Source organism: Gobio gobio (genome assembly GCF_949357685.1).
Source record: "Gobio gobio genome assembly, chromosome: 6".
In the NCBI taxonomy this organism is placed as follows: domain Eukaryota; kingdom Metazoa; phylum Chordata; class Actinopteri; order Cypriniformes; family Gobionidae; genus Gobio; species Gobio gobio.
Window position 1 is genome coordinate 7,934,609 of NC_137102.1, and position 26,546 is coordinate 7,961,154.

The 26,546-nt window shown below is 39.7% G+C and overlaps 1 protein-coding gene across 1 annotated transcript; it reads left to right on the forward strand.

The window, feature by feature from the left end:
• The first annotated feature begins 237 nt into the window (after window positions 1-237).
• On the forward strand, window positions 238-26,373 carry emilin2a (elastin microfibril interfacer 2a). Its single transcript, XM_079819651.1, has 9 exons — window positions 238-566; window positions 945-1,070; window positions 6,634-6,821; window positions 10,904-12,787; window positions 19,315-19,683; window positions 19,772-19,825; window positions 19,926-19,976; window positions 24,341-24,478; window positions 24,618-26,373. The coding sequence occupies exons 1-9, from the start codon at window positions 430-432 to the stop codon at window positions 24,944-24,946; spliced, it is 3,276 nt and encodes a 1,091-aa protein (XP_079675777.1). The 5' UTR covers window positions 238-429; the 3' UTR covers window positions 24,947-26,373.
• Window positions 26,374-26,546: the final 173 nt, after the last annotated feature.

Here is a 26,546-nt window from a genome sequence, read left to right on the forward strand (position 1 = left end):
TCAAATGTTTTTTGCAACTTTGTGTAAAGAAATCGAAGCCTTTCCCTTATGTTATTCACTGTTTTTGATGAGCTACGTTTACGTGACCACCAAGTAATAGTTTCCTGTAACAGAGATAAACGCAGATGTTTTCAATTGAGCTGTAAAACTGTGTTCATTTAAAACACGCTTGGTGGGTGTGCAGGGGCGCTATTGTTTTTTTGATGACTTCCCCTACCCCCATCTACCCCCTTCTTCCAGATAGGCGGCGGACTGAACCCCTGCAGACTAGAGTCCACCTTCAGTTTCTCGGACTTCCACGAACTTTGTCAAACTTAGAACGCGCTCTCTTGACTCTCTTGACTCTCTGCTCTCCAGAGCCTGAAACGCGGCTCAACTTTTCTCGCGCTGACACTGTGTAGTTTTTTCTGGACTGTTTTGTTTTAGACAATGAATTGCCAGCCACCTTTCCCTAGAGTACAGTTATCAGTTTTATTTATCCTAAGCTTTTCTCTCACTCATGGATATCCGTCAAGTCTGTTCCAGGGCAACGCATATTCAGGAGCCGTTCACAGGCACAGAAATAAGTAAGTTTCTCAAGAAATGATACTTGTGTTAACAGCGGACGTGTTTATGATATTCTCTGTATTTCATTATATATGATGTATTTAACTCACAGCAATCTTCTGGAGCTACGTGTTAATGCTATTGTTTAGTTCTTTTTACTGTGTTTAATCGCTAAAGCAACATATAGGCTAAGAGGTCTATCGATTTATTGAACATTCCTCTTCTCTGTTTACTGCAATAGGGCTGTTTCAGATTAAAACATTTGCATTCGTTTTGAAAGAAGATAATTTCCACATGAACATTGTTTCACATTCTGAACTAATAAAATATGGTCACATTTTTGCCAACTCAAACTATGCTTATTCTGATCTTTTTGTTTTAATCTGTGTTTTGTACAGGAACTGGTGCGCTTTTATTGTCCAAAAGAACGTAAGCTGCGCAGTTCAAGGCAGCGTGGAAAGTCACGTTGAACCTGAACGCGCGCACTGTCCCGAGCATCAGCCTGACTGTGAGCCACAAATGATGTAAGTACTCGAGAGACCGGGAGGGGCATGTGGAAGTATTGATGTTCGGTAGTTCTCATGCTCCTTATGGACTCAAAGACACACAAATCCATGATTCATGATAACTCCTGTGAGGAGGAGTGTTTATGGACCAGTGTTGGGGAAAGTTACTTTGAAAAGTAATGCATTACAATAATGCGTTACTCCCTAAAAAAGTAACTATTTGAGTTACTTAGTTACTTTTTAAGAAAAGTAATGCGTTACGTTACTTTTGCGTTACTTTTTCTCACCTGGGCTGGGCTTGTTTTTGTTTATAACAAAAAAGCAGAGGTGGAAAGAGTAACAAAATATTCTACTCAAGTAAAAGTACTATTACTTCAATGACATTTTTTCTTAAGTACAAGTAAAAGTATCGGTCTAAAAATTTACTCAAGTAAAAGTAAAAAGTAGTTCATTTAAAATGTACTCAGAGTAAAAGTTACTGAGTTACTTTTTTAACAGCAGGGGTGGGGAATCTCCTGAGTTGTGGTAGAATGAGATTTTCACGATATGAAAACATCAGAGTTTCACAGCATCACGGTATTAAACAGTTATTTAATAAATAAACTGTATTATTAAATTATGGTTATTATTATCACCAGTTAAATTGGCATTTTTTTGGTTGAACAAATGCTTTATTATAACAAACTTGATTTGTTTTGTTTATTAAAATTTCAATAAAACATGTCTAATCAACTAAATTCAATAAATGGTTATGAATTAGATTAACAACTTATTTTTATCATTAACTTATTAAAATGTTTAAGAATCCTATGAATTTTTTTTAATGATTTTTATACAAATATATGACCAAAACGGTGGTAATTAAATAAAATGTAACAAACTTTTATCCTTTTATTTTTTGGCAAAATGCTGCAAAACAGAGATTTTCAAAAACGTTTATTTTGATGGGTTTTAGTGAAGAGCTGCTTCTGTGAAAACCTGTTTCAGAGTGTATTTGACTGTTTTTTAAAATGTTCATGTGTTCATGTCCAAATATGGTTTGTGAGACGTTAAAACACCACGAGCATCGCGTACTTGAGTACCCTGTATAGTAGACGAAACGGCGCTGCTCATCACAGAGACAGAACAAGCAGATCATTTATTTATATAGCAGTGTTTCGCTTTAATATTCACAGACCATGTCGCGATTTGATTTATTGTACAGCTCTACCATAGATGTATTCATTCATCCATCAGTTTGCTTGTTTTACGTGATATCTGGTTATACTGTAAATTTATTGTCGTGACTGGATTCCCTCTGCATCACAAATCACTCGGCCTTAAGTTAAAAACATACCTTTATCTATACACAGAGGGATGTTCCCGAACATGTTCTATGCGTTTCCTCATTTGCATCAACATTTTTTGTAACTTTGATGATATCCTCCAGGACAACACCACGTTATTTATTTCTATATCCAAAGTATTCCCATACTAACTGGTTCACGACGGCGTTTCGCTTTCAGCTGGATCTGCATCACTGACATGTCTTGTCCGTCTCCATCTTTTTGTGATTTTTGTGCGTTCTCCCGCCCTTCAATTCAATGCAGTCGTTTCCGGATCGCTTTTTCCCCATTTTCGTATTATTTATTTATTTTACTCAGTAACGGATGTGGTTTAAAATGTAGCTTAGTACAATACCTAAAACAAAACATACTTAAGTAAAAGTAAAATTACAGATTTTTAAAACTACTTAAAAAAGTAGAAGTACACAGAAAAACTAGGCTACTCAATTACAGTAACGCGAGTAAATGTAATTCGTTACTTTCCACCTCTGCAAAAAAGTTATATTTTTGTGCAACCGTAAAGACCTCTTCATACCAAAATTGAAATAATAAGCCCCAGGCTGAGGTAAAAATGCAAATTCACGCATGAACAGTAGAGGGCGCAGCTCTGCTGCCATTCTGGAGAATGGGAGAATAGGATGCAGGAGAAAAAAGTTTTACCAATAAAAAAAAATCTAGTAATTTTCATCATCAAAGGTCAGCAGCAAGACATTGGTAAATTAAATATAAAGGTAAATTATGCATAAAAATAGTTATTTAACATTTAATTATTGGAGGTTTGCATAGTACTCTGATTTAGCATTTGACTGATTTTAATCATTTTGAGGAGTACAGAATCTTTATTGTGCAAGTGAGATAAATAAATGCTCACATTTAGTCTGGAACTACAATAACCATCATGTTTACACACAATTTTTATTTTTCTCAACATGGGGGCAGGAGAGCTGTCAGTCAAATGAATGTGAAAAAGTAACTCGGAAATTTAGTTGTAAATTTGAAAAGTAATGCGTTACTTTATTAGTTACTTGGAAAAAGTAATATTATTACGTAACTCAAGTTACTTGTAATGCGTTACCCCCACCACTGTTATGGATGACAATAATTAAAGGTAGAGTAGTCAATTTCGGAGCGGCTAGCAATAGTAAGCTAGCTTTGAAAGCATCCACCCTCCCCTGAAGCGTCTACAATGTCACGCCTACTTTAAAGGGGTTATGAAGTGGATTGTTTTTTTTTTAATATTTGTTGAGGTGCACTTATATTGTTAGTAGTTATTTTTGCATCATAAAATATAATTTAGAAATAAAAGGTAATTTCTATCCTGATTTTAACCCTCTGGCTAAAAGGTGCAGTGTGTGAATTTTAGTGGCATCTAGTGGTGAGGTTGTGAACCACGCAAAGCTAACCCCGCCCTTTCGTAGCACATAGAGAAGCTACGGTGGCCGTCTCTAAATTATGGTTAGGACATGGCGCGAACGCAGCATAAGCACGTTGTTTTGGTTCAGGAGAAACTGTAAAAGGCGTCTGCTGTTCGTTTATGGCGTTCGGTGACTGTCTACAACTCTGCATTAGGGCTGTCAAATAAAAATTTGAAAATCAAATATTCGTCGAATTTACAAAAAAATTAAACATTCAAATGCAAAAACCGTGCATTCGATTTTTTTGGTAGGCGCGCGAGACATGACGATGACGTTACTGATGTCAATATGGGTTTTTATAACCTGACCTTTATAACCAGTATTTATAATATGACCTTTATAACCAGTATGTACCGTACCGAATCAGCCAGAGACAGACACGCTCAGCGCTCGTCACATATCACAACTATTCAGTGTTTTCAACCTCATAATGTTTATTTTAGATTTCAGACATTTAAATGCTCATTGTCTATGGAAGCGGCAAAAACAATCCTTTCAGACAGTTATAACTTGACTACATGTTTTATTCATATCAGATACACATTATATAGTTAACTATAGTTTACTCTATTCTTCTCCCAGTTCAGCAGTCACTTAATTTAATGTATTTTGTGAGACGTGAATGAATTTACGTGATGTAAATCCGACAGATCCGATTCTCTGAGGCGCAAACTAACATGGCGCCGCCCATCGCGCATTGTAGATCAACTAACACACATTCACTCACACATATTTGAAAATCAGAATATCAGATAGTTCATGACATAGTTAGCATAACGTTATATGTATCCACATATTGCGCAGCTGGCAAAGACATACTTGATCATATCTCAGAGAAAAACGCTCAGCACTCGCTGCAGGTCAAGTTGACTGTTTGGTGTTTTTGACGAACAATATGAAGATGTTTAGTGAGTGGAAATGGATTGTTTCTGAATGTCCGTTTGCTATTTTGTGTTCACATTACGTTGTCTGTTGAATTGTGTTTTCTCAGGTTACTGATGCACTTGCAGTTTTATGCATTTTCCTGACATTCTCATTAATGAAATTATATTTTATTTAATAACAATTGTTTGAAAAGTTAATGCACTGTAAAAAGTGAATGTCATTTCATTTCGATAAAAGATGCGATGCTTGATTTGGTTTACGTTTGCTTGTTGCGCTCGCTTGCGCCCTCTTGTGGGCATAGGAGACAATACAGTACTTTTTTCCTCTACCATTTAGTATAGCCTTTAGAATTCGAGTATAATTCGAATTTTGATAATATTTAAGAAAGAATTTCGAATTTAGCTTTTCAGCCATTTTGACAGCCCTACTCTGCATAGCTTCACGGAATGCGCTGATGGCGTATGTTTTGCGCGAGCAGAGTGCGCGGAGGTATGGAAATGTTGACAGGCAGCCAGGCAGGATATTGTATAATTGAAATGATTGGATGAACATTTGTTTAAATTTAGACCACTTCTATCATTGAATGCTATCCGGATGTGAAGAGAGTTTCAACCAAAAAAAATAGTTTATGAAAAAAGTGCCTATTATGAGTGTGATTTTTGCTTTTACGGCATAAACAAGAAATATAAACAAGTTAATATTCAATAACTTACAGTTAACACTGAAAAGCATTCTGTTCTGGAGCAGTGTATGAGTGACAGAGATTTCCCCGCCCTGCTGTAATCACTCTGGATTTTCCCGAACACAAGTTTTTTTCGGGGGGGTTTTTCCTCTCCAGAAAACACGTGCTCAGATTTTGGGAAAACGCTTTTCCACACAGCTCACATACTCCGGTCTGGAATGACGTAAACAAAAGCAGAGTCATACAATCAGTAAAATGTCTCATTGCTCAATACAAAATATCAGCACTCTCGGAGCAAACTGGTGTTTTTTTGACATTATACATTTTCAAATTATGCTGATTCTGTGTCAGTGCCAAGAGTGAACTCCAAGATGTACACAAACTGCTCACATTTTGTCAAGTCAGTTTTGCTTAATATGTAGTAAACATTTAGATTAGGGCACATTGAAAACATTCACTTATTCAATTGAAAGTCCTGGTCTATAACTGTTATGACAGAATTGTGATGCTTTTTTGAAAAATGTTACTCACATTATTCACAGACTTTGTTCGTTCCTGCTGCACCACTACTGACACAAGACATTATTTAAGCTTTTGTTTGCTTTAAAAGCCCTTTGGGTCAGACAAGTATTTGATTAATTGAATATGTGGAGACTGGGAGGTATTAAACTGTACACTAAGTTGAAATAATTACAATGGAATTTGACATATACAGGCAATCAAAGCTATATTTTAAGGCTTCAGATTATCAGATTATACTTCAGTGATTAATGTTGATTTCATTCTCGTTTATTTAAAAAAAAAACCCACGCATTTAAGGCCATGTAAGGAATTCAAGGCTGCCATATGTTGCTTTGTCTGAATACTCACTTTTGCACTAGAAGCATTTCACCAAGAGCTCTTTTGCTGTCATCTGAAGCAACTGTGATTTTAATTGTTTGGCTCAACTTGTTGTGGCATAAGAACTAGAATGATTGCACTTCTAATTGCAGCATTATCCATCAGAAGCATTAAGTGAAGCTGAACAGACTAGGCCAAAAGACTCTTCTTATTAAACCCTCCGTCTGCGCAAGTTAATGCTTGCCTTTACCTTTGCTTTCATCCTGTAATAGGGGCTTCATGGTCCATTACTCACAGTTCAAAGCAACAGCAATAAGTAGCTTAAGCCTTGTAAAAGATGGCTTGATCAAATCATTTTTTTTTAAAGGAGATTGTGGGGTCGAGTTTGTGTGTTTTTTTGCATGTCAACCTAATCGTTTTTTTTTTCTTTTCAGATACCGTACTCGATTTCGTCCGACTTACAAGATAGCATACAAGACTGTGACAGAGTTAGAATGGAGGTGCTGCCCTGGATACCAGGGCCCAGACTGCAGAGAAGTGAAAGGCTCTCCAAACAGCCAGACGGAATATCCACAATCATACCCACAAAACCCACAGCATGGACAAACCCGACCTGCACAAAGTACGTAGTTTGGAAAAGTATGGAATTTGATTTGAGCAATTTCCAGGTTTGGATAAGTGTGGAAACAAGAAATAATAATATGAACAAATATTTGTGTTCCCAGACTGGTGCCCATATTCAGTTTTCTAAAATATGAAAATTAAGAATTTCTTAAAGCTACACTGTGTGATTTTTACCCCCATCTAGCGGTTAAAAGGTATATGACCATCCAGTGAATATTAGTTTCTGTTCCTCTCAATTCCGATTTCGTTTTAACTCCTACGGTGGCCGATTTAGTCCAAGATTAACATGGCTTCCAGTTCGACCTCGTCCACATTCGACACGGTGCCATCGAGTGTTAAAACGCGAAAGGCGAAGCTTGAATTCACGGGTATGTCCCTCTTTGGCTGATGTACTTTTAAAGATGGAGGGGCAACATGGCGACCCGCATTCAAACCCCTCACCTGTATGTATTTTCAATGGCATATTATAAACTTACGAGAATACTTTATTACTTGAAAGAAGTAAATATACATTAATGAGCACCAGTGATGCGCGGGTTGATCCAAAATGAGCGGGTGCCCGCGGCCACCCGCGGTTACCCGCGGTTACGAGTCATCCAAAAATATTTTTAATGATATTCGGGTCACGTTCGGTCGGATCGTCAATAAATCCTTATTTACCTTTTGAATGTTGAGCGTTATTAACTTTTGAATAAATGCTGACGCGGGACAAAATGCCCGATTTCCCAAAACGTTGAACTGAGCAATGCCATTGTACCATTTTAATAGGCTACTTTTAAACGCATTTAAAGTCAGTTTTATGTATTTTCTGAGAGGGGGCAGGATTTTTGTTGGGAAAGTCGGGGGAGAGACGCACACTTCGATTAGACTGGATAAACACATGCAGCATCTTAATTGTTAAGAAAATTAAACGAAATAAATGAATAAATCAAGCCTGTATTACATAACACTAGGCTATATCATACAGCATTCAGAAAAATAACAGTTTGCGCTCCTAAGGGCTTTCACACTTTTCCAAATGTTTTCCAAATGTGGGCTGATGAATTCTTCAAGCCGGGTCGAAACATAAACATCGCGTTCATCAATAATATGCATCTGGAGCTGAAATGGAAAATGATGGGCCGCCGCAAGAACTTCCTGCTCTCGCTGCTGCACCTCTGAGCGCACCACGTCAGGGCCTGAAACATTTTCTCAATGGCCCAATGAGCTACGATGAGCATTTACTACTTTTAAAAAATGCGGGTCAGGAAGCGGGTCGGGTACAATATTTTCTTCTTTTTTTTTTGCGGTCCGAGTTGCGGGCGGGTTAGTTGAAAACGTCGGTCGGGTGCGGGTTGTTTATACATTGACCCGCGCATCACTGATGAGCACATATATTTTTGAAAGAACTAAGTGTTTTTAGCTAAGAATAAACTAAAAAAGTTACACAGTGTAGCTTTTAAAATAAATGTATTGTATAAATAAATCGCAATAAGCTTTGTGCTTTGTTACTTTTGAGTCTCAGCTTTAAAGTCTCAGCTTTCAAATTCTGTCCATTTTATTGCAAAATTCAAACAATAAATACTGTGGAATGACAGATTGCTGTAGCATCTCAGTGTTGGCGCGGGTTAAAGCGGGTAAAAGCGACCCCACAAACCTGGCAACCAGGCACAGAGCGCACATGAACGGATCATATCTTTCACTTTACTACTAGTTACATTACGAAATAAACACGAATGAACATCAGAAGGTATGTTGAAAGAGACAGTACAATTTACCAAAATCTGTCTCATAATCGCTCAATCCGTGTTTCAACCGTGGAAGGACTTCAGTCAAACAGCTTTTAAACAATGTCACGTAATGTTTCATATACCTCAGAAAAGTCAGATTAATGACCATAAATCTGTTAGTCAGCTAGAAAAATTAACTCGAGAGGAGTGTCTTTGCTAAATATATGCACTATCCCCCGGTTTCACAGACAATGCTTAAGCTAATCCTAGACTAAAATGCATGTTTGAGCTATTTTAACTGAAAGAATCTTGCACTGACAAATCTTAAAATATGTCAGTGGCATTGTTTTTTCTCAAGATGCACACCAGCAATGTTTTTTTCTTGGGCACGTTTATAAAAGTTACTTAAATGTCCTAATTGAACTAAGGCCTAATCCTGGCTTAGTCTAAGCCCTGTCTGTGAAACCGGGCCTATATTTCTTATTCATTGTATTTTTACTCAACATGTTCTTCCGTATTTAACGTATGTTTGAATAAATCCATTTTTATGACAGCCACTATTTAAATGTTTAAATTTCAAAAAATGTGTAGAAACATAATCATGCCATTCAAAAGTTATAACGTTGTTATTATTATTATAAAAACTTCCTTATGTATAATTTAAATGTAAGTAGCCTATTCAGAGCAGTTCATTTTAACCTTCAATATTATTATAATATGGCTACCAACTGGGGTTCCCTGTATATTTTACAGCATTAGTTGAATGTTACGTCCCAAATGAGTCTAGGGGTTTAAGTGGACGAACAAGCCCTGCCACAGCACCGCATGCAAGCAGATCACGTTCAAAGCCTTTATTTATAGCCTATAAAACAGAAACACGGTATTTCAAAAGAACAACAGAAATAGGAAGCTTAAAAAGGGGCAAGGCCAAAATAACAAACTAAAGAATTCTGCCCTGAGAGTTAAAACCTTTAACTAAACTACTCAACGAAAAACAAATTAACAACAGAAATATACACTAACTCCCTGCCTCACCATAAAACAGAAGAAAAACAGATTGCAACAAAAATGGCACCCATCAACCATATGAATGTAAAACAGTTCAACACAATAAGCTGGGCAGGCCACAGACAGCACTCTGGAGAATGTTTCTCAACTTCCTAGGAACTAGAGGCTCTTCTCTGCTTTTATGCTGCCCCATTCCTGGTTGGTAAGCAGGCACAGCTGGGGACAATCAGATACCTGCCAGAGAGAGGGAGAGGGAGGAGCCAGAGAGAAAACAAAGGAAAAAGCACACAACAGCACACCCAAAATACACTTCTTTAACAAAGATACACACGTGACAGTCAATAACCCACCTATAAAAATCATCAGAGAATACGCGTCAGAGGTCATATGTGAATATATGCAGGTTTTAAAGGGGTCATGAACTGGCTTTTTAAAAAATGTATACTGTTGTCTGAGGTCAACTTATGACGTTTGCGTGGTTTTTACATTCAAAAACATCATAATGAATAAGTAATAGTGCACTGGCCCATAAACATGTCCGAGTCTGATCACGAATCGCAATGAACCAACGATTCTTCAGCCTTTGACAGCGTGCTAAGGTATGTTCAGTTAGACATGTGCACATAATCAATACAATCTGTGACAATGCAATAATATCATTTATAAAAAACATGTTTTTCTCACATTAGTGTGTTGCTTCATTCATTCATGTAATCTCATCTTGTCTGCAAATCCAGTCTCTTGTTTACAAACGAATCCGTGGTGAAATGAAGGAACAAACGCAATGTCTTCCCCACGTGAGCTGGATATTCATTAAAAATAAAGTTCATCCATGCATTCATAATATTGGAATCTGAATGAAGCTTATGTGGTATGTTTACTGCTTAGAAATTCGATGCGGTCTAGCTCTATGTAGGCCTATGTCATGTTAGTGGCACGAGTCGGTGGGCGGGGCTACAGAATCAGGCGGTCTTTTTCTGTTGAGGACGATGAAGTCAAGGTGTGGCAGATTCTGAGATCGAGCATTTGCTGGGCCTGGTGTCTATAAAAGCTTTGCTTTGACTAACAAGGAAGTTTTCAGCTCTGAAACTTACAGGATATTCATACTTACTATGACCTTTTATATATCAAAAGCTCAAGGGAAAGTTGATTTCTCAAATCATGACCCCTTTAAAGTGTTTTAGGTTTCTTCTCATAATGTAAGCATTATCACTTCGAAAAAAAACGATGAAAAACAGAGAAAATATTTTTAGATGACTACTATTTACCAAAAATAATGATGAAAATAATGATGTATGAACCATATATATATTCACTTATTATTGGCTGTTAATTCCTTAACTTTTTTATTTTGTTACCACAGGGCCAGGGCGTCGAGAAATCGGACAATATGATATCAGACGAGGAGTTGACAAAACACGCATATTGGAGGAAGAAGTGCAGCGTCTCTCACAGACTGTGCTGCATCTTCAAGCAGCCATGACAGGTATGGCTGAGAACCTGCGGACAGACTTACAGGAGGACACCAGCAAGATGCTCATTACCCTCCTCAATGACAGGACTTCACCTGACAGCGCAAGAACAGGAGGCACTGAGGAGAGCGTGGTGCAGCTAGATGGCCACCAGGCCATGAGAGGTCACAACCATGGAGAAAAAGAAATCGAGACGGTGATGGCCAGGCTCAACGATATGACAGATGCTCTCAAAAGCAAAGACGAAGCTCTTGAGGAACTGAGGGGAACAGTGACAGGGCACGACGGGCAGATCCGAATGCTTATGGATAGTACCTCTCAAGGCCTACCAGTCACAGGTGCCGCTGCTCAAGATATAGACATCCTTCAGACTTATATTGATGGGAAGTTTGAGAAGCTCAAGAAGGAGATTGTCGTAAACATGGAAGACGAGATGACTAAGCTGAAAAATACATGTGAAAAAGCATGTGGAGAAGGAAAGGAAAGCGGCCCCTATTTGAGCCTCACAGATCTAGTGCACAACAAGGAAGCTGAGCTTAGAAAGGAGATACGTGAGCTCAGATTGGATTTGTCCATGTCAGATGGTCTAATACGCGCGAACCGTCAAATAGACATCGGGAAAGATGATGGTGACTACAACGACTTGAGGAGGGAACTTGTTCGAGTGGCAGACGCCCATCGTGTCCTGAACGCAAGAGTGGACAACGAGCTAGAGCATCTGTCCTCGCTGAAGATGGAAGACGTGCTTGGTTCACGCATTGAGGACCTGGAAGACAGGATGAACGTCACTGAGAGGAACGCGGAGACTTATTGCTTCTATGTGGATGAAAAACTTACCAAGGAAATTATGGATGAAGTAGCTATGCTACGTCAACTTCTGGACCAGAAACTCAATGCTATGCAGGATCAGTTCACCACCATGTTGATCGAGATGAGCAACAACTCCTTCCCGGTGATGTCCAGCGATTCTGTCGATGGACTGCAAACTCAGGTTAACTCTAACAGGCACCTTATACAGGGGTTGGAGGACAAGTTTAATGCCATTGGACAGATATGCTCAACCGACTGCAAAACCAACCTACCTACTGATACCCAAAAGCCAGAAGGTCTGGATAGTCTTGTAAAGGTCTTGAGAAATGATCTGAATGTTTTACGTTCTGATTTTATGAACAGCGTAGCAAAGCTTAGAGGATTAGAGGATACTGTCAGGATGTCACCTGAGAAACAATTCATCAATGCACATATGCAGGACACCCACAAAAGACTAAATACTTTGACTGACAATGTCAATGGCTTGACTGGAGCTATAACTGGATTGGGAGACACAGTTAGCAAATTTAGCCAAGACCTTCACACTTTGAACTCTACGTGTTGCCAGACAGGACAGGTAAGCGGTCCTTTTCTCCAGGTAGAAACTGGCAAACCAGCCCACAACCAGATTGAGGAGCTAAAAGAAAAAGTGGATGCACTGAACGCTCATGTGACCATGGAGTTGAGCATGTGCAAGTTCAAAACAGCTGGCGTAGCTGAAGGTGTGTCGGCGGTGGGTGACAGGGTGACGGCTCTGGAGAAGATCTGTGGAAGGCTTGACGGTGGGACAAGCAATATCCAGGAGCTTTCAGGGGAATTGGAGAGAAAGGTGGCACAGATGAATCGCACTCTGGGCAGTCATTCAAGAGAAATCACAGGCCTTCAGAACTCCCTTCTGAATTTTCAGAGCCAGCTAGCAGGAATGGCTAAGCATATCCTTAAGGACCATACAAGTAAAGAACAAGGTAAGCTTTCAGATGTTAGGCAAAATGAGGAAGCCAGAGAAACACGTTTTATGTTTGGTTAGTGTTGGAAAATGGAAACAGAAGCATTTGAAAGTCAGTCTTTGTATTTGTCTTCCAACTTAAAAGTACCAATTTGTGTGGTGTCATCTATTGGGATTTGGTACCAAATGTGGTATTTCCAACAGTGGAGTCCATGGCATGCTGAGTTTTGCAGTGGAACCTTTTCCATGCTGAACCAATAATGGGATACATATACAATAACCTGTTTGCCCCAAGCTGTTGAGAGGCAGGGGGCCAGCAAAGGTTTCCTGTGTCCTTTGAATGTGCCTGTAATATGTCAAAACAACAGTTAGGCACATTGGAATGGATCCTTTTGCTTTTAATTTCCACAAATCCTTAGTATGTGATCTGTATGTAACTTGATCAATCATAGTTTTCATTTTTTAACATAACATGCCTTTTGAAAGCATAAATGATTTATTATTTACCTGAAATCCTAACATGTTTAATTCACTTTACTGGTCCTCATGAGTACATTTTACCAATGCAAATGTTACCAATGTGTTTATATTTAGCATCACAGAAACATTGGTATTTTCTAGTGGTCAGTGGTCTTTATGAGAGGAGAAGTTGTGTGGTCTGCGAGTATCTTTTAGTCATGCCTAGCTTTCTCCGCCTATAACATTTAGACCTGGCGAGCGAGTTCAGTTGCAGGCGAATCTGTTACTCATTAAGCTGCAAAGTCAACGTATGGGCCTCAGGAGGTGACGGATTCCCACACCCCTCTGCAGATGTTCAGCTATGAGACGACTGTGATGTCACTAGAGAACATATATTCTCTTAAACTCCCGTTAAAGGGTGATGTCATCATTCCTGATAAGGGTGGAGGTCCGTCTCTTGCAGAAACAAAAGCCGTTTTCCCAAGTGCTCTGGCTAAACAGCAGGCAGACTGTGTTAATGGGCCTATTGTCAAAGATCTGCATATGTATTTAAATGTAAGGGAACTTTTAATATCCATGCAGTGTTAATACACAATAAATGTGTCCTTTAACCTAAAAAAAAAGTGTTGCAGCCAATTAAAAAGCTAAGTCTGATGGGGTCCGTCGTAAAGAGACAGTGCAACCAGTGTGAAAACTCATTAAAAGTCTGTGTAAAGCAAAAAATGTAAATCTAAAATGATACATTTATTTATTATTGACATTATCTCATAATGTGGGAACTTCTTTATTTCCAAATTTCTATTCCTTACAGGTACTCAAAAGAATCGATAATGGAATTGGAATCGTTAAAAGGAATCCGATGCATTTTTCTTGATTCCCATCTCTAGTTGTGGGATATGATACGGTTAAAATTTTCAAGTCAGAAACACAATAGCCCTTATCCCTGAATAGCTTCAGCATTACTCAAACTCTTTGGCCGCTGATCATGGCAGAGGCGCATTGCACAATCCTGGAATGGCCCATCCAGCTGTGTTTCTGTGACAAAGCGACCAAGCTCAGTTTCTTGTGATTTACTCTAATGGCTCTTCATTGATTTTTCATTAGTTTTTTCTTCATGGTTCAGGGCATCAATTAAGCCTGGGAATGTTTGAGGGCTGCATAGAAAACACCCTCAACTAATGTTGATTCAATTTTCTGTCCGCAAATCAGGCGTGTTCAGAAAACTCCTCACTGTTTGCTTTGGAGACAGTGACTTAATTTCAGTTCTTGAATACATCTTGATCCGTTTCCATGTTCTGTGGAAACATTTGTTTGGCAATGGTGTTGTTTAGCATTCTCCTGATACCCCCAAAAATGGATATGAACTTTGAATAGTGTCCCCTTCCTCCCCACGCTCTTATCAGCCGTGTCCTCGTTGCTTTCTCTCTCTTCCTGCTGATTAATATCTCTCTGTCAAGAGGATGTCAGGGAAGCTCTTTCCTGCTCTCACTGATTGTGTTTATACTCTTGTTTTACTTCATGCAACATTGTGTGGAGTCATAAACAGACTTTTATGTGCCAAATTTGAAGGTGTTCCCACTTGGGCCGCGGTTAAAGTTCCTCCCTTTTCCACCAGCGTGAACCGGGTGCTAATTCAGAGCTAGTGCTAGTGTCGGTTTGGAGTTGGTTCGACTGACGAGCCTTCTAAGAACCGGTTTGGTTTTCCACATGCTCTGGATGTTTTATGTCTTATGTCACTGTATACGTCTCATCTTTCTCAGCAAAAAGCATAAGGAGTCGTATATGCTCTCTTTGATGTCATACGGCGATGTGCATCTCGAACAAGCCTTCCATCAACAATGGCGAACGTTGCGTTACTATTGATGCTCATGGCTTTACGATCCTACATCGGCATCAAAACAGCTGATCCAACGCATTCGTGCAGCTCAGATTTCAATCGAGCAGCTATTAGCTCGATTAGCTTCTATTTAAAAAATGGCGGTCCAAGTTTGTGTTCGTCTTGGTCACGGTAACCCCGCCCAGGGCCGTGCACAGACATTTTGAGGGGCAGTGGCCCAAACCAAAAAAAGGGGCACTGGGGTGGGGTGGCATTGGGGACGAGGATTGGGTGCTTGTCCATACAAATTATCCATCTTACTCTTAATAGGCAGTCAAAACAGTTTTGATCTAATTTTGAAAATAGTGATATTTTTTTAAATGTAATACTTATTGTAATTAACGGGGCTATTATTGAATATTTTCATGAATTAGATGTACATTTCAGGCATCTTCACTTTCATTAAAACCTATATTGAGTGAATTCTATTATAACAAAATCTATTGTTTTTTACTTTTTTATTATGACATATCTTCAATTAAAATATGGGCAATTAAATAAGTAAATATTGATGCTTGTACATAAGTCCTAAAAAAATTACCTTTCAGATTCAGATTTATTCAGTTTTATACTAAATTGTCAAAATAAATTTTTAAGTAGAATATTTTTTGTATTTTACATTAATGACACCGAAGCTATATATATAATAGTAATAAGAATTATATCAAGTAATTTATACATTATGTAACAGTTTATGGGTTATTATATGAAATTAGGCCTATGTATTCTACAAAGTGTGCCATCAACAGCAAAGTTGGTGTTATTTATATTAGATCAGATCGGGTACAAAAACTTGATTAGACAAGAATTATAATTCTCTTCCAAGAACGTGTATTTTGTACAAGTATTGGAAGATCAGGAGCAAAATAATACTGACAGAAATACAAAAACAAACTACCAAATTACTCTTTCGGTGGATTGTAATGTGACGACATTCTGGAACTGTCGTCTCCGCTTTACAGATTTCCGCTCACAGACTCTGAGTGACGCTGGGTTAGCGAGCGGGAAAACACGGGAGCGGATTTGCGGAATCGGTGGGTCTTTAGCGGAGGAAAAACAGAACACTTTTAGCGGGATGGGTGGCGACCATAGACTGCGAGAGGGGCACCTCAGCTGATGAGGGCAGAGGGGCAGTGGCTCTAGCACCCCCCTGACCCCGCCCCTGACGCAAGCGGTTCTTACTTTTAGACTAGCAATGTTTTGGTGGTACTTAAGAACCACTTTTCCTGGTTCTGAGCTAGTGCTTTGAGTGTTGAAAGACAAAGAACCGATTTGAAACTAGGCTCTGGCTCCGAACCAGCACTCAAACTGCCTTGATGGAAAAGGGGTATGGGTCTAGAGGAACCAATGTGGAAATTCTCAGACTGGATCAAGCCAAGAGTCTGATCATTACAGCAGGGTACAGCTTTAGTCATTTTACTCTGTGTGTGTTTGTGTTCACGTATCCATGCACAAAATCACCACACCCCACTGAGCTTTTGGCCTTCCAAAGCGAAACTGTCAACAAAAAGACCATTCAGATCTTCCATTCATCAACTAAATATGCTTTTAAATAAGGCTCTCCACATCACAGGGTGGTGAATCCTTAATTTCAGCTGAGTGCTTTTGACTCATTTAACCCACAGCTTTGTGTCGCCTGAGTCCCTGTATCCGGTATTTAAAATCAGCATCTCCGTGATTTACATTGAAACATGTGTTTGTCTTGCTGCCGTGAGGCATTATGCGTGTGATGAGTCTGTTATTTGCTCAGACTGCCAAAATGGCTTCTGGGAAACACACAGATAGATGCCTATTATCCCTTGAGAGATTTAATGTATGTGGGTGGGAATATGTTTGTATGAAAATATTTGGGCTGCATCTTAAATGCGGACAAACGGCACTGACGCAGGATTTTAGCTGTGCCCATTTTTGCTAGAATGAGATGATTAGCTTTAAAGTGAACCCATGGGACTCAAGCGCCGCCCCTCTTTTGAATCACTTCCTACTACAGCCAATAGAATCCGGAATCCAAATAGACCCTAATGTCAGGAATGACGCATTACACTTCTCAATTTAGACAGCAGCATCTGGTAGGACAGGAAAGTTGTTTTCTCGCATCCCTGTAGAAAAGCTTGTAACCCACTGACAGTGAAAGGGGATTCAAGAAAAAATGTGAGGTTTTGGAAAAGAGTGAAAGAGGTGCAAGATCTTTAGGGCTGGAAGTGTGAGCTGGAGAAAAAAAGCTTTTCTCCCTCATTAGACTTCAAGCTGAGAGCACTGCACAAAGAACAAAAGCCTATGTAAGTGCATTGTAAAGTTCAAAAACACTTGAATTGAACGTTAAAACTCTCTGTGGTGTTTTATTTACAAGCATTGGCAAAGGTATTTTTGAAGTTTGGCTGAAATATTAACAGCTTTTACATAGGCTTTACAATATGTGTTAAATGCTTTTTCGACACTGGCAAACTGAAATTCCCATAACCATATACACTCACCTAAAGGATTATTAGGAACACCTGTTCAATTTCTCATTAAGGCAATTATCTAATCAACCAATCACATGGCAGTTGCTTCAATGCATTTAGGGGTGTGGTCCTGGTCAAGACAATCTCCTGAACTCCAAACTGAATGTCAGAATGGGAAAGAAAGGTGATTTAAGCAATTTTGAGCGTGGCATGGTTGTTGGTGCCAGACGGGCCAGTCTGAGTATTTCACAATCTGCTCAGTTACTGGGATTTTCACGCACAACCATTTCTAGGGTTTACAAAGAATGGTGTGAAAAGGGAAAAACATCCAGTATGCGGCAGTCCTGTGGGCGAAAATGCCTTGTTGATGCTAGAGGTCAGAGGAGAATGGGCCGACTGATTCAAGCTGATAGAAGAGCAACTTTGACTGAAATAACCACTCGTTACAACCGAGGTATGCAGCAAAGCATTTGTGAAGAAGCCACAACACGCACAATCTTGAGGCGGATGGGCTACAACAGCAGAAGACCCCACCGGGTACCACTCATCTCCACTACAAATAGGAAAAAGAGGCTACAATTTGCACAAGCTCACCAAAATTGGACAGTTGAAGACTGGAAAAATGTTGCCTGGTCTGATGAGTCTCGATTTCTGTTGAGACATTCAGATGGTAGAGTCAGAATTTGGCGTAAACAGAATGAGAACATGGATCCATCATGCCTTGTTACCACTGTGCAGGCTGCTGGTGGTGGTGTAATGGTGTGGGAGATGTTTTCTTGGCATACTTTAGGCCCCTTAGTGCCAATTGGGCATCGTTTAAATGTCACGGCCTACCTGAGCATTGTTTCTGACCATGTCCATCCCTTTCTGACCACCATGTACCCATCCTCTGATGGCTACTTCCAGCAGGATAATGCACCATGTCACAAAGCTCGAATCATTTCAAATTGATTTCTTGAACATGACATTGAGTTCACTGTACTAAAATGGCCCCCACAGTCACCAGATCTCAACCTAATAGAGCATCTTTGGGATGTGGTGGAACGGGAGCTTCGTGCCCTGGATGTGCATCCCACAAATCTCCATCAACTGCAAGATGCTATCCTATCAATATGGGCCAACAGTTCTAAAGAATGCTTTCAGCACCTTGTTGAATCAATGCCATGTAGAATTAAGGCAGTTCTGAAGGCGAAAGGGGGTCAAACACAGTATTAGTATGGTGTTCCTAATAATCCTTTAGGTGAGTGTATAGTACCATGACTTACACATATTCTATAATGTTGAGCATGAAAAATTATGGTGATATTTTAGGGGGGTGTAAAGTTAAAAATGTTAGTCATACATCTGTCCAGTGTCCATGATAAAGACACACACACACTTTTAACATGAACATTGAAAGAAGTTCTTTTGTTTTTTTTTTAAATAATGGCTAGGGAAAATTATCTTTTTTCCACCAAATTCCACCAAATGAGTCATTAAATTTAAAGTTGTTCAAAACCATATGAAACCAACATAAATACAAAGAGTATATTTCTTGTGTTCTTGCACTTGTCTTAAATATTTTCTTTTAAAGTTTATTTTCCTATATTGTTGATACTTGCACTACCATTCCAAAGTTATTTAAATAGAAAATATATTTTCAATTGTAATAATATTCCAAACTTTTACAGACCCTAAATGGGTAGTGTATGTCATTGACCTGTTTATGTATTGGCCATTGGGGTGTATTATCCTAAATCACGTTTTTATGTATTTTTTTTCTCACAGGACTGCCTGTTCGGCAAGCGAGACCTGTGCCTGTCCCAGTCCCTGACACTAAAGCTCCAACACAACCCTTGAGACCTTATGTTCCTCATATCCACATACCTTTGATCATACCCCATAGAACAGTGCCAGACCCCACCAGTCCCCATGTGCACCAGCCATACGTCCCACACCAGCCCTACTTCCCTCAGCCACCCAGCAACCCCAGGCAACCCATTCATAACGTACAACCCCACCAACCTGCCGTACACCAGCCAATGGTGGTCACGGGGCAAGCTGGCCCACCTGGGTATGTGCGCAGGGTCACGGTCAGACGGGATCAGAGCTCAGAAGACTCAAAAACACCTGTGAATGGATTTGCAGGTTCTCCAGGTATGAAGTAGAATTGATTATAGAAATGTTTGGAAGCTCATGCTTGAAACGTCATGAGTATTGGATCGTTTTCCCCCTCTTCCCACAGGTTATCCTCCTGTCAATCCTGTCTCATATGATACCAAACAAGCTCATTCGACAGGTATATTTTCTTATTGTGTTTGTTTTTTGTTGTGTTTGATTAATAACATAACATAACATGCTATAATTTACAGAATTATGAGTGTTAATTCTCATTACAGTTGCCCGTGTCCCATGGAGTCATGCATATCAAAGACCCATTGCTACTCCAGGTAACAAGTTATAATACAATAAACTAGTTAATATCACATTATATTGTAATAAAAAAGGATTTTTGAATATTCCAGCTATTTACAATTTCTTAACTTGTGAACTGGGTCCAAAATTAACACTTGCCAAGCGCAAGTTGCAAGCAAAAAGCAAGTTCCTTGTCAGTGCCTGCAACTTTATTAGGAACTGCAACATAACACATGGGAAACTGTAAGAATGATAGACAGATGGAAGTGATGTGCATGATGCAAATCAAAGACATACTTTACCATCAAGAGGTCAAGGATGCCCTATTTTTTACAGAGAGTGCCAGTGTGGTGACTCCAAAATGATAGAATGAGAAACAAAATATTTTTTTTTTATTATTATTATTTGTGCTTTTTGAGAACATCTTGAATTATGTTTATTTTTCTTACCCATTGGCAAATAGTTTTTCATAGCATAAACCTTAAATTGTAGCCTAGAAATCTAGACGCACCCTAGTGGCAGAAAATGTATTTTGCCGCGAGTGTAGTCTAGCAACTCTCGGTAGACCTGAGAGCTGGAAAAACCAAACTCTGGTCAGGCCAATCACAGCGCGTGTAGAGTCGGTGGGCGGGCTTAACATAATGATGTCACGGCAGAGTTGTGGAGGTTCTGCGTGCTACTCGTAAACAAAGCTGACGAACAGCGGTCTTTTGAATCAGCTTTGGCCGCAACTCTGGTAGACTTGGAGAGTTAAGCTTTTCTTTGAGAAAAGAACAAAGAACGACACTGAGGTAATTCTTAAAGGGGTGGTAAACCACGATTTCACTATTCTAACTTTAGTTAGCGTGTAATGTTGCTGCTTGAGCATAAACAACATCTGCAAAGTTACAACGTTCAAAGTTTAAAGCAAAGGGAGATATTTGCTTTTAAAGAAATCAGTTTCTAAGAACTACAGCAAACGGCCAGTAGGCGACTACACACATTCCTCCAGGGTTGGTGACATCAACAGGCTCAATATTTACATAAACCCCTCCTCCGAGAAGATTAAATAAGGGGGGGTGAGGCCATTTTGTATCGCGGCGCTGTTGTGGTATAAGTTAGTTAGGCTGGAGTGTTGTTGCCGCGATGCCGAGGAAACGCTGTTAGCGTCTGGGGTACTTGCTCTGTTCAGCCTTCCTTGGGACGGGGGTGCGTTGCAGAGCGTTTAACATACAGCATGTTGCACGTGTGTTTGAGTCAGCTGGGAATCAGGCGCGCGCGTGGCTCCCTGCAGCACATCTAACAGGGGAAAACATCCACCGTCTTCGCGATTTCAATGCCGGATTTGCACAACGTCAGCTGCGTGAAAAAAACACTGCCGGTGCGTGGATGCACGACGCGCGCGCTGCACATTTCACGGAGGACAACACAAACTTCCACAAACTTCGCAAGTTCAATACAGGATATGCACAACGGCTTGTCCTGAAAGCTGGATTTACAAACAGAAGCTGTTTACGGGCCACAACCTGTAAGTCTGATTTATATTTCATCGATGTGTTTTCCTGTAATAGGTTGTAGCAAGGAAGTAAACAGATGACAGCGCTGTTCTGCAAACCAGTCTGTTAAATGCTCATTCATACTTAACGTTATCCGACGAACACCTATCGTTACAAACACTAACGTTAAAATCTCAACAGCGAACCTGACATTAGTGTAATTGATTCTTTGATTAGAGCTTTTATGTATTGTTTATCTTCAGGCATGCTAAACATGGTTCTGTGTGTGATTTGGCTAACTTACTAGTTAAAGCCAGTGCTTAGTGTTCGTTTTGAGTTAGTTCTTGCGACAGATATTTGGCTATAATCGTTCTAAAAATACAAAAGTTAAAGTGCCATTCAGTAGCGATCATTATAGATCCGCAGTCTTTACTCTTGAGGACTGAACAGCTTCTGCTCGATCATCTTCACTCAAATGTTCTGGGTCTGATTCGGGCTCATATGGTTTTATTGACGCCGACCAAAGCACAGCCTCCAGGTAAGGGGCGTGACGTTTCCGACAACCGTGCACTGCGGTTAGCGAATCAGAACACACTAGGCCAGCTAACCAATCTGAGCCCATTGCGTATTTTTGAGGGACTGGCTTCATACAACCCGGAAAGCATCAGACCGTTTTACAAGGAGGGACAGAGCAGTGTAGAATGAAGGTCAAATATATAAAAAATAAGGCAATTTTTTTTAAAACGAAGCATGAACACGTTACAGTGCACCCCACAAACACAGTCAAGCCTTCAAAAGAATGTGTTTTACCACCCCTTTAAGAAAAGAAGATATGCTCGAAGTTTTGCCTACCGGATACGCCGAAAGTCCATCAACTAACGTTCGCTCGGCTTCACCTTCTTCTTTGCTCTGGTTGGTTGTGGCGCTCATGGCGCTATCCAATTGCGTGCAGAGGGAATTTGAAAGACAACCGTTTATCCCGCCCCTCGGATTGAGCCCTGCCAATGGTGAGTTTCCAGACCCAACATCTTGATGTGGATCTGGCTTGTCAGGCTACTTAAATTGATTTATGCCTCATGGATCCGAGTTATGCTTAAAACAATGAATTTATCAATTAGGTAAGAAAAATAAACTTAAGTCAAAGGTACTGTTGCTATTGTTAAGTAAAACTATTAACACTTGTTTTGTTAATTGAAATATAGCTGATATGATATAGCCTGACTTCGTCATACTCAGATTCTAGTCAGAATATGAGTCTGATGCTGCTCCTTTGGGCTGTGATTATGGGGCGTTTCAACCGAACCAGGAAAGAAAATGCCTCTGCACTCATATGGATAGACCTACAACCAATCAGAGCAATGGAGTAAGTGACGCATGTTGAGCCAAGCATAGTTGTCAAAAGAACTCAACTCTCATAGACTGTAAAATCATAGAAAAAAAAATATGGACCTAGTGTCTGTGACGGCACCCATAGGATTCTGAAGAGCAGTTTTGAAGCGTAAAGTAGGGTCGAGCGGGCCATTATTGCCATCTTGGCAGCGCGTCATTGCGCATCACTCCCGGATAACAGAACATGGGCAAAGAGGCGGGACGTGGGCGAAGCTGAGGTGACGTGACGACTAACAGACAGCACACAAACGACAATCTACCTGTCATTTGAAGTGGCCACGCCCTTAATTATGCAGAACTTTAAGGCTTTATATAACGTAAATGAATTAGTTATAAAAAAATTCACCCCCCTCGTAAGTCGTCATGAAAGGGCAAAATTAGCCGTATAGACCAAAACCACAATTTGTACCAGGCTGTAAACATGTTTTTTTCTGCTGTAAAGTTGGGCATTTTAACATGGAGATGAGATTCTGCTCACTTCTGGAGCCTGTCTCTAGTGGCCAGTCGATGAATTACAATTTAATTCACTTCCGTATTGGCTTCAAGAGAAACTGCGGGAGGTTGCCAGCGGCACCCGGCAATGCCGCTTGAGGTGAATGCATATACGAACAAATTCTCCATTTAGGATTAGAACGAATTCAACCCAAGTGCACTTTGGTGACGTGGATGATTACGTTACTGTTGATCATCTGTCCATCATAGTATAAAGCCCGCCCTGACAATTTGATTGGTCCGAACAGCTCTGGTTCGAGAATAGTTGCTCCACAACGGATCAAGTCCAGACCGAACTTCCCGACCTCAAATGTTATGGGTGGGGCTAAGTTCGGCTAGAAATAATATATAAAATAGACAAAACAAGCTGAAATAAAATAGGTTTAAGCTGAAGTATTAAATGATTAAAACTGAAATTAAATAAAAGCTAAATATTTCGAAATATAGTACAAATGATAAAAGCACAAAAATAAAATGGACAATATAAAAAAATCTAATCAAATAGTATATAAATAATCAAAAGTAAATAAGATTAAAAAAATCTGCAAATTAGTTTCACGGCCAGTGAAAATTGTTCTCAATGGACTCACCATTGGCAGTGATGGCAAAGTTAATTTTGGACCCTGCTTGTAATGATCAAAATGTACTTTCTCCGCTCTGCTGGCTCTCTTTCTCTCTGTCAGCCTCGGTGTGAATTAAAAACTATGGGTGGGAGGGCCTTTAATTTCCTACAATGCTCCTAAGTTATGGAACTCATTACCTGTGTCTGCTACGACTTTGGATTGTTTTAAGAAACTTCTTAAGACACATCTTTTTAGTCGAGCTTTTAATTTATAGTTCTAATTTATATTGTTTTTTTCTTTTATACTATGTATTTTTTCCTTGTTTGATTTCTTATTTTGTTCTGTACATGTTGTAGCGCTTTGAGTTTGAGAAAGGCACACTACAAACAAAATGTATTATCATTATTATTACTTTCAAGATCAGAATGTCTTACCTCTCTTAAACATGTGATGTTCATGCATGTCTCTTCTTCTCAATAGTGTCACAGCAGAACTCCTTGACGGACCCATTTTCTTTCTCTGCTGGCCTTACACGGCAAACTTTCTCAGGGGACTTTGGTATCATTCGCTTTGATAGGGTGCTCGTCAATGATGGAGGACACTATAACACTCAGACAGGTAAACAGAAACCCTGATAAGGTTCCCAACTGGTTTTACTTCAAGAAAACAGATTTGATAATAGCTTTTTGAGGTTTCCCCACATGGGCTTTCAGTGAACAACCTATAACCTGTTTATCCTATATCTCCCCCTCTGTAGGGATCTTCACGGTTCCCACCGAAGGCCGTTATTTGGTGACTGCCGTTCTCACAGCTCCGCAGGGCGAGCATGCAGAAGCCGTGCTCTCGGTGTCCAATCACAGCAAGCAGAAGTTGGACACAGCGGGTTACCGGAGTGGCCACCCGCGGCTGACCCGAGATCAGTGCGCGTGTGGGGGGTCGGCGTCCTTCAGCCTCATCCTCCCACTCCAGCGAGGGGACACCGTGGCCTTGGTCCGCACCGCCGGGAAGCTAGCGATCTCTGAATCTAGAGAGATCCTCAACACCTTCAGCGCTATATTCCTCTACTCCCCTCAAGCCAAGAGATAACCCTGTTACTGAGAGGGTTACTAACGGGACTTTGAACACAAATGTAACCATTCAACAATGCAGCCTTGTGTGTAAAATGTGTGGTCTCATTGGCAACATTTCAATGAGGTGAATTAGCGTGACCAACTTGAATGTGTGGAGGGGTTTTTCGCCCTCATGTGAAATTCCTAATTATATGAATTCCTATTGAAATGACTGGATTTTGTCCGCGAAATTTTGCTGAACAACGGTAAATGTGACCGCACCTTGAAAATGTCCTGATAATTTACTCACCCCCATCTCATCCAAGATGTTCATGTCTTTCTTTCTTCAGTCGAAAAGAAATTAAGGTTTTTGATGAAAACATTCCAGGATTTTTCTCCATATAATGCACTTCAATGGGCTCCAAACGGTTCAAGGTCCAAATGACAGTTTCAGTACGGCTTTAAACGATACCAGATGATGAATAAGGGTCTTATCTAGCGAAACGATCCGTTTGTGCGAGAAACCGAGCAGTATTTATGCTATTTTACCTCTTATCAGACGAATATCATCTCTGAGCTCCGCCATAACTTCCACTAAGTGAGGTCAAAATACGAGTGTGGTCATAGATATATCGATTGTAGATGCCTCATTATACTGATACGTGCATGTGCTAATGAGGCATCTACGTATACATCTATGACCACGCTCGTATTTTGATCTCACTTAGCGGAAGTTATGGGGGAGCTCAGAGATGATCACGTTTGTCTGATAAGAGGTAAAATAATAGCATAAATACTGCTTGATTTCTCGCAGAAACTGATCATTTCGCTAGATAAGACCCTTATTCATTGTCTGGTATCGTTTGGCTTCGTTTAAAGCCCTTTGAAGCTGTACTGAAACGGTCATTTGGACCTTGAACCGTTTGGAGCCCATTGAAGTTCATTATATGGAGAAAAATCCTGGAATGTTTTCATCAAAAACCTTAATTTCTTTTCGACTGCAGAAAGAAAGACATGGACATCTTGGATGAGGTGGGGGTGAGTAAATTTAGAAATGTTCATTGTAAAGTGAACTAATCCTTTAAGACTACGCAATAGAGAGGCTTTGGTTATTTATCAGAAACACAAGACTGAGTTGTGTTACTTAGAAATTTTAAAGGTGGAATGAGTTTGAGGTGTTCAAATATCAATCAGCAATGCACCAAGTTTGTTGCCAAAGAAACGGAGCATACCATTAGCTCTTAGTAGTAATCCCTATATTTGCAAAAATCTATATAGTTCCTTGTACAATTGTGATCTTAAATATCTATAAATGTAAAAGCAGGTTTATATATATTTTTTCAACATTAAATTAACAAATGCATACTTTTATCCTTTTAAAAATGGTTCAACGGTTCACTTTGAATACCACTTTTACAGCCAATATTTTTATCCATAAAATAAATAAAAATGAACTATCATGAAGGGCTTGTGCATGTTATTTTCAGGGTATGGGTTATGTTTTTTTTTTTCTTCAAAAAGATGATCAAAAAATATGGACAGCAGCAATCCAGTGTAACATTTTAAATGCAATAATAAATACTGCAAAATTCACATTTGGATGTGGAAAATTAAAAATGGATCTGTTGCCTTTGCAA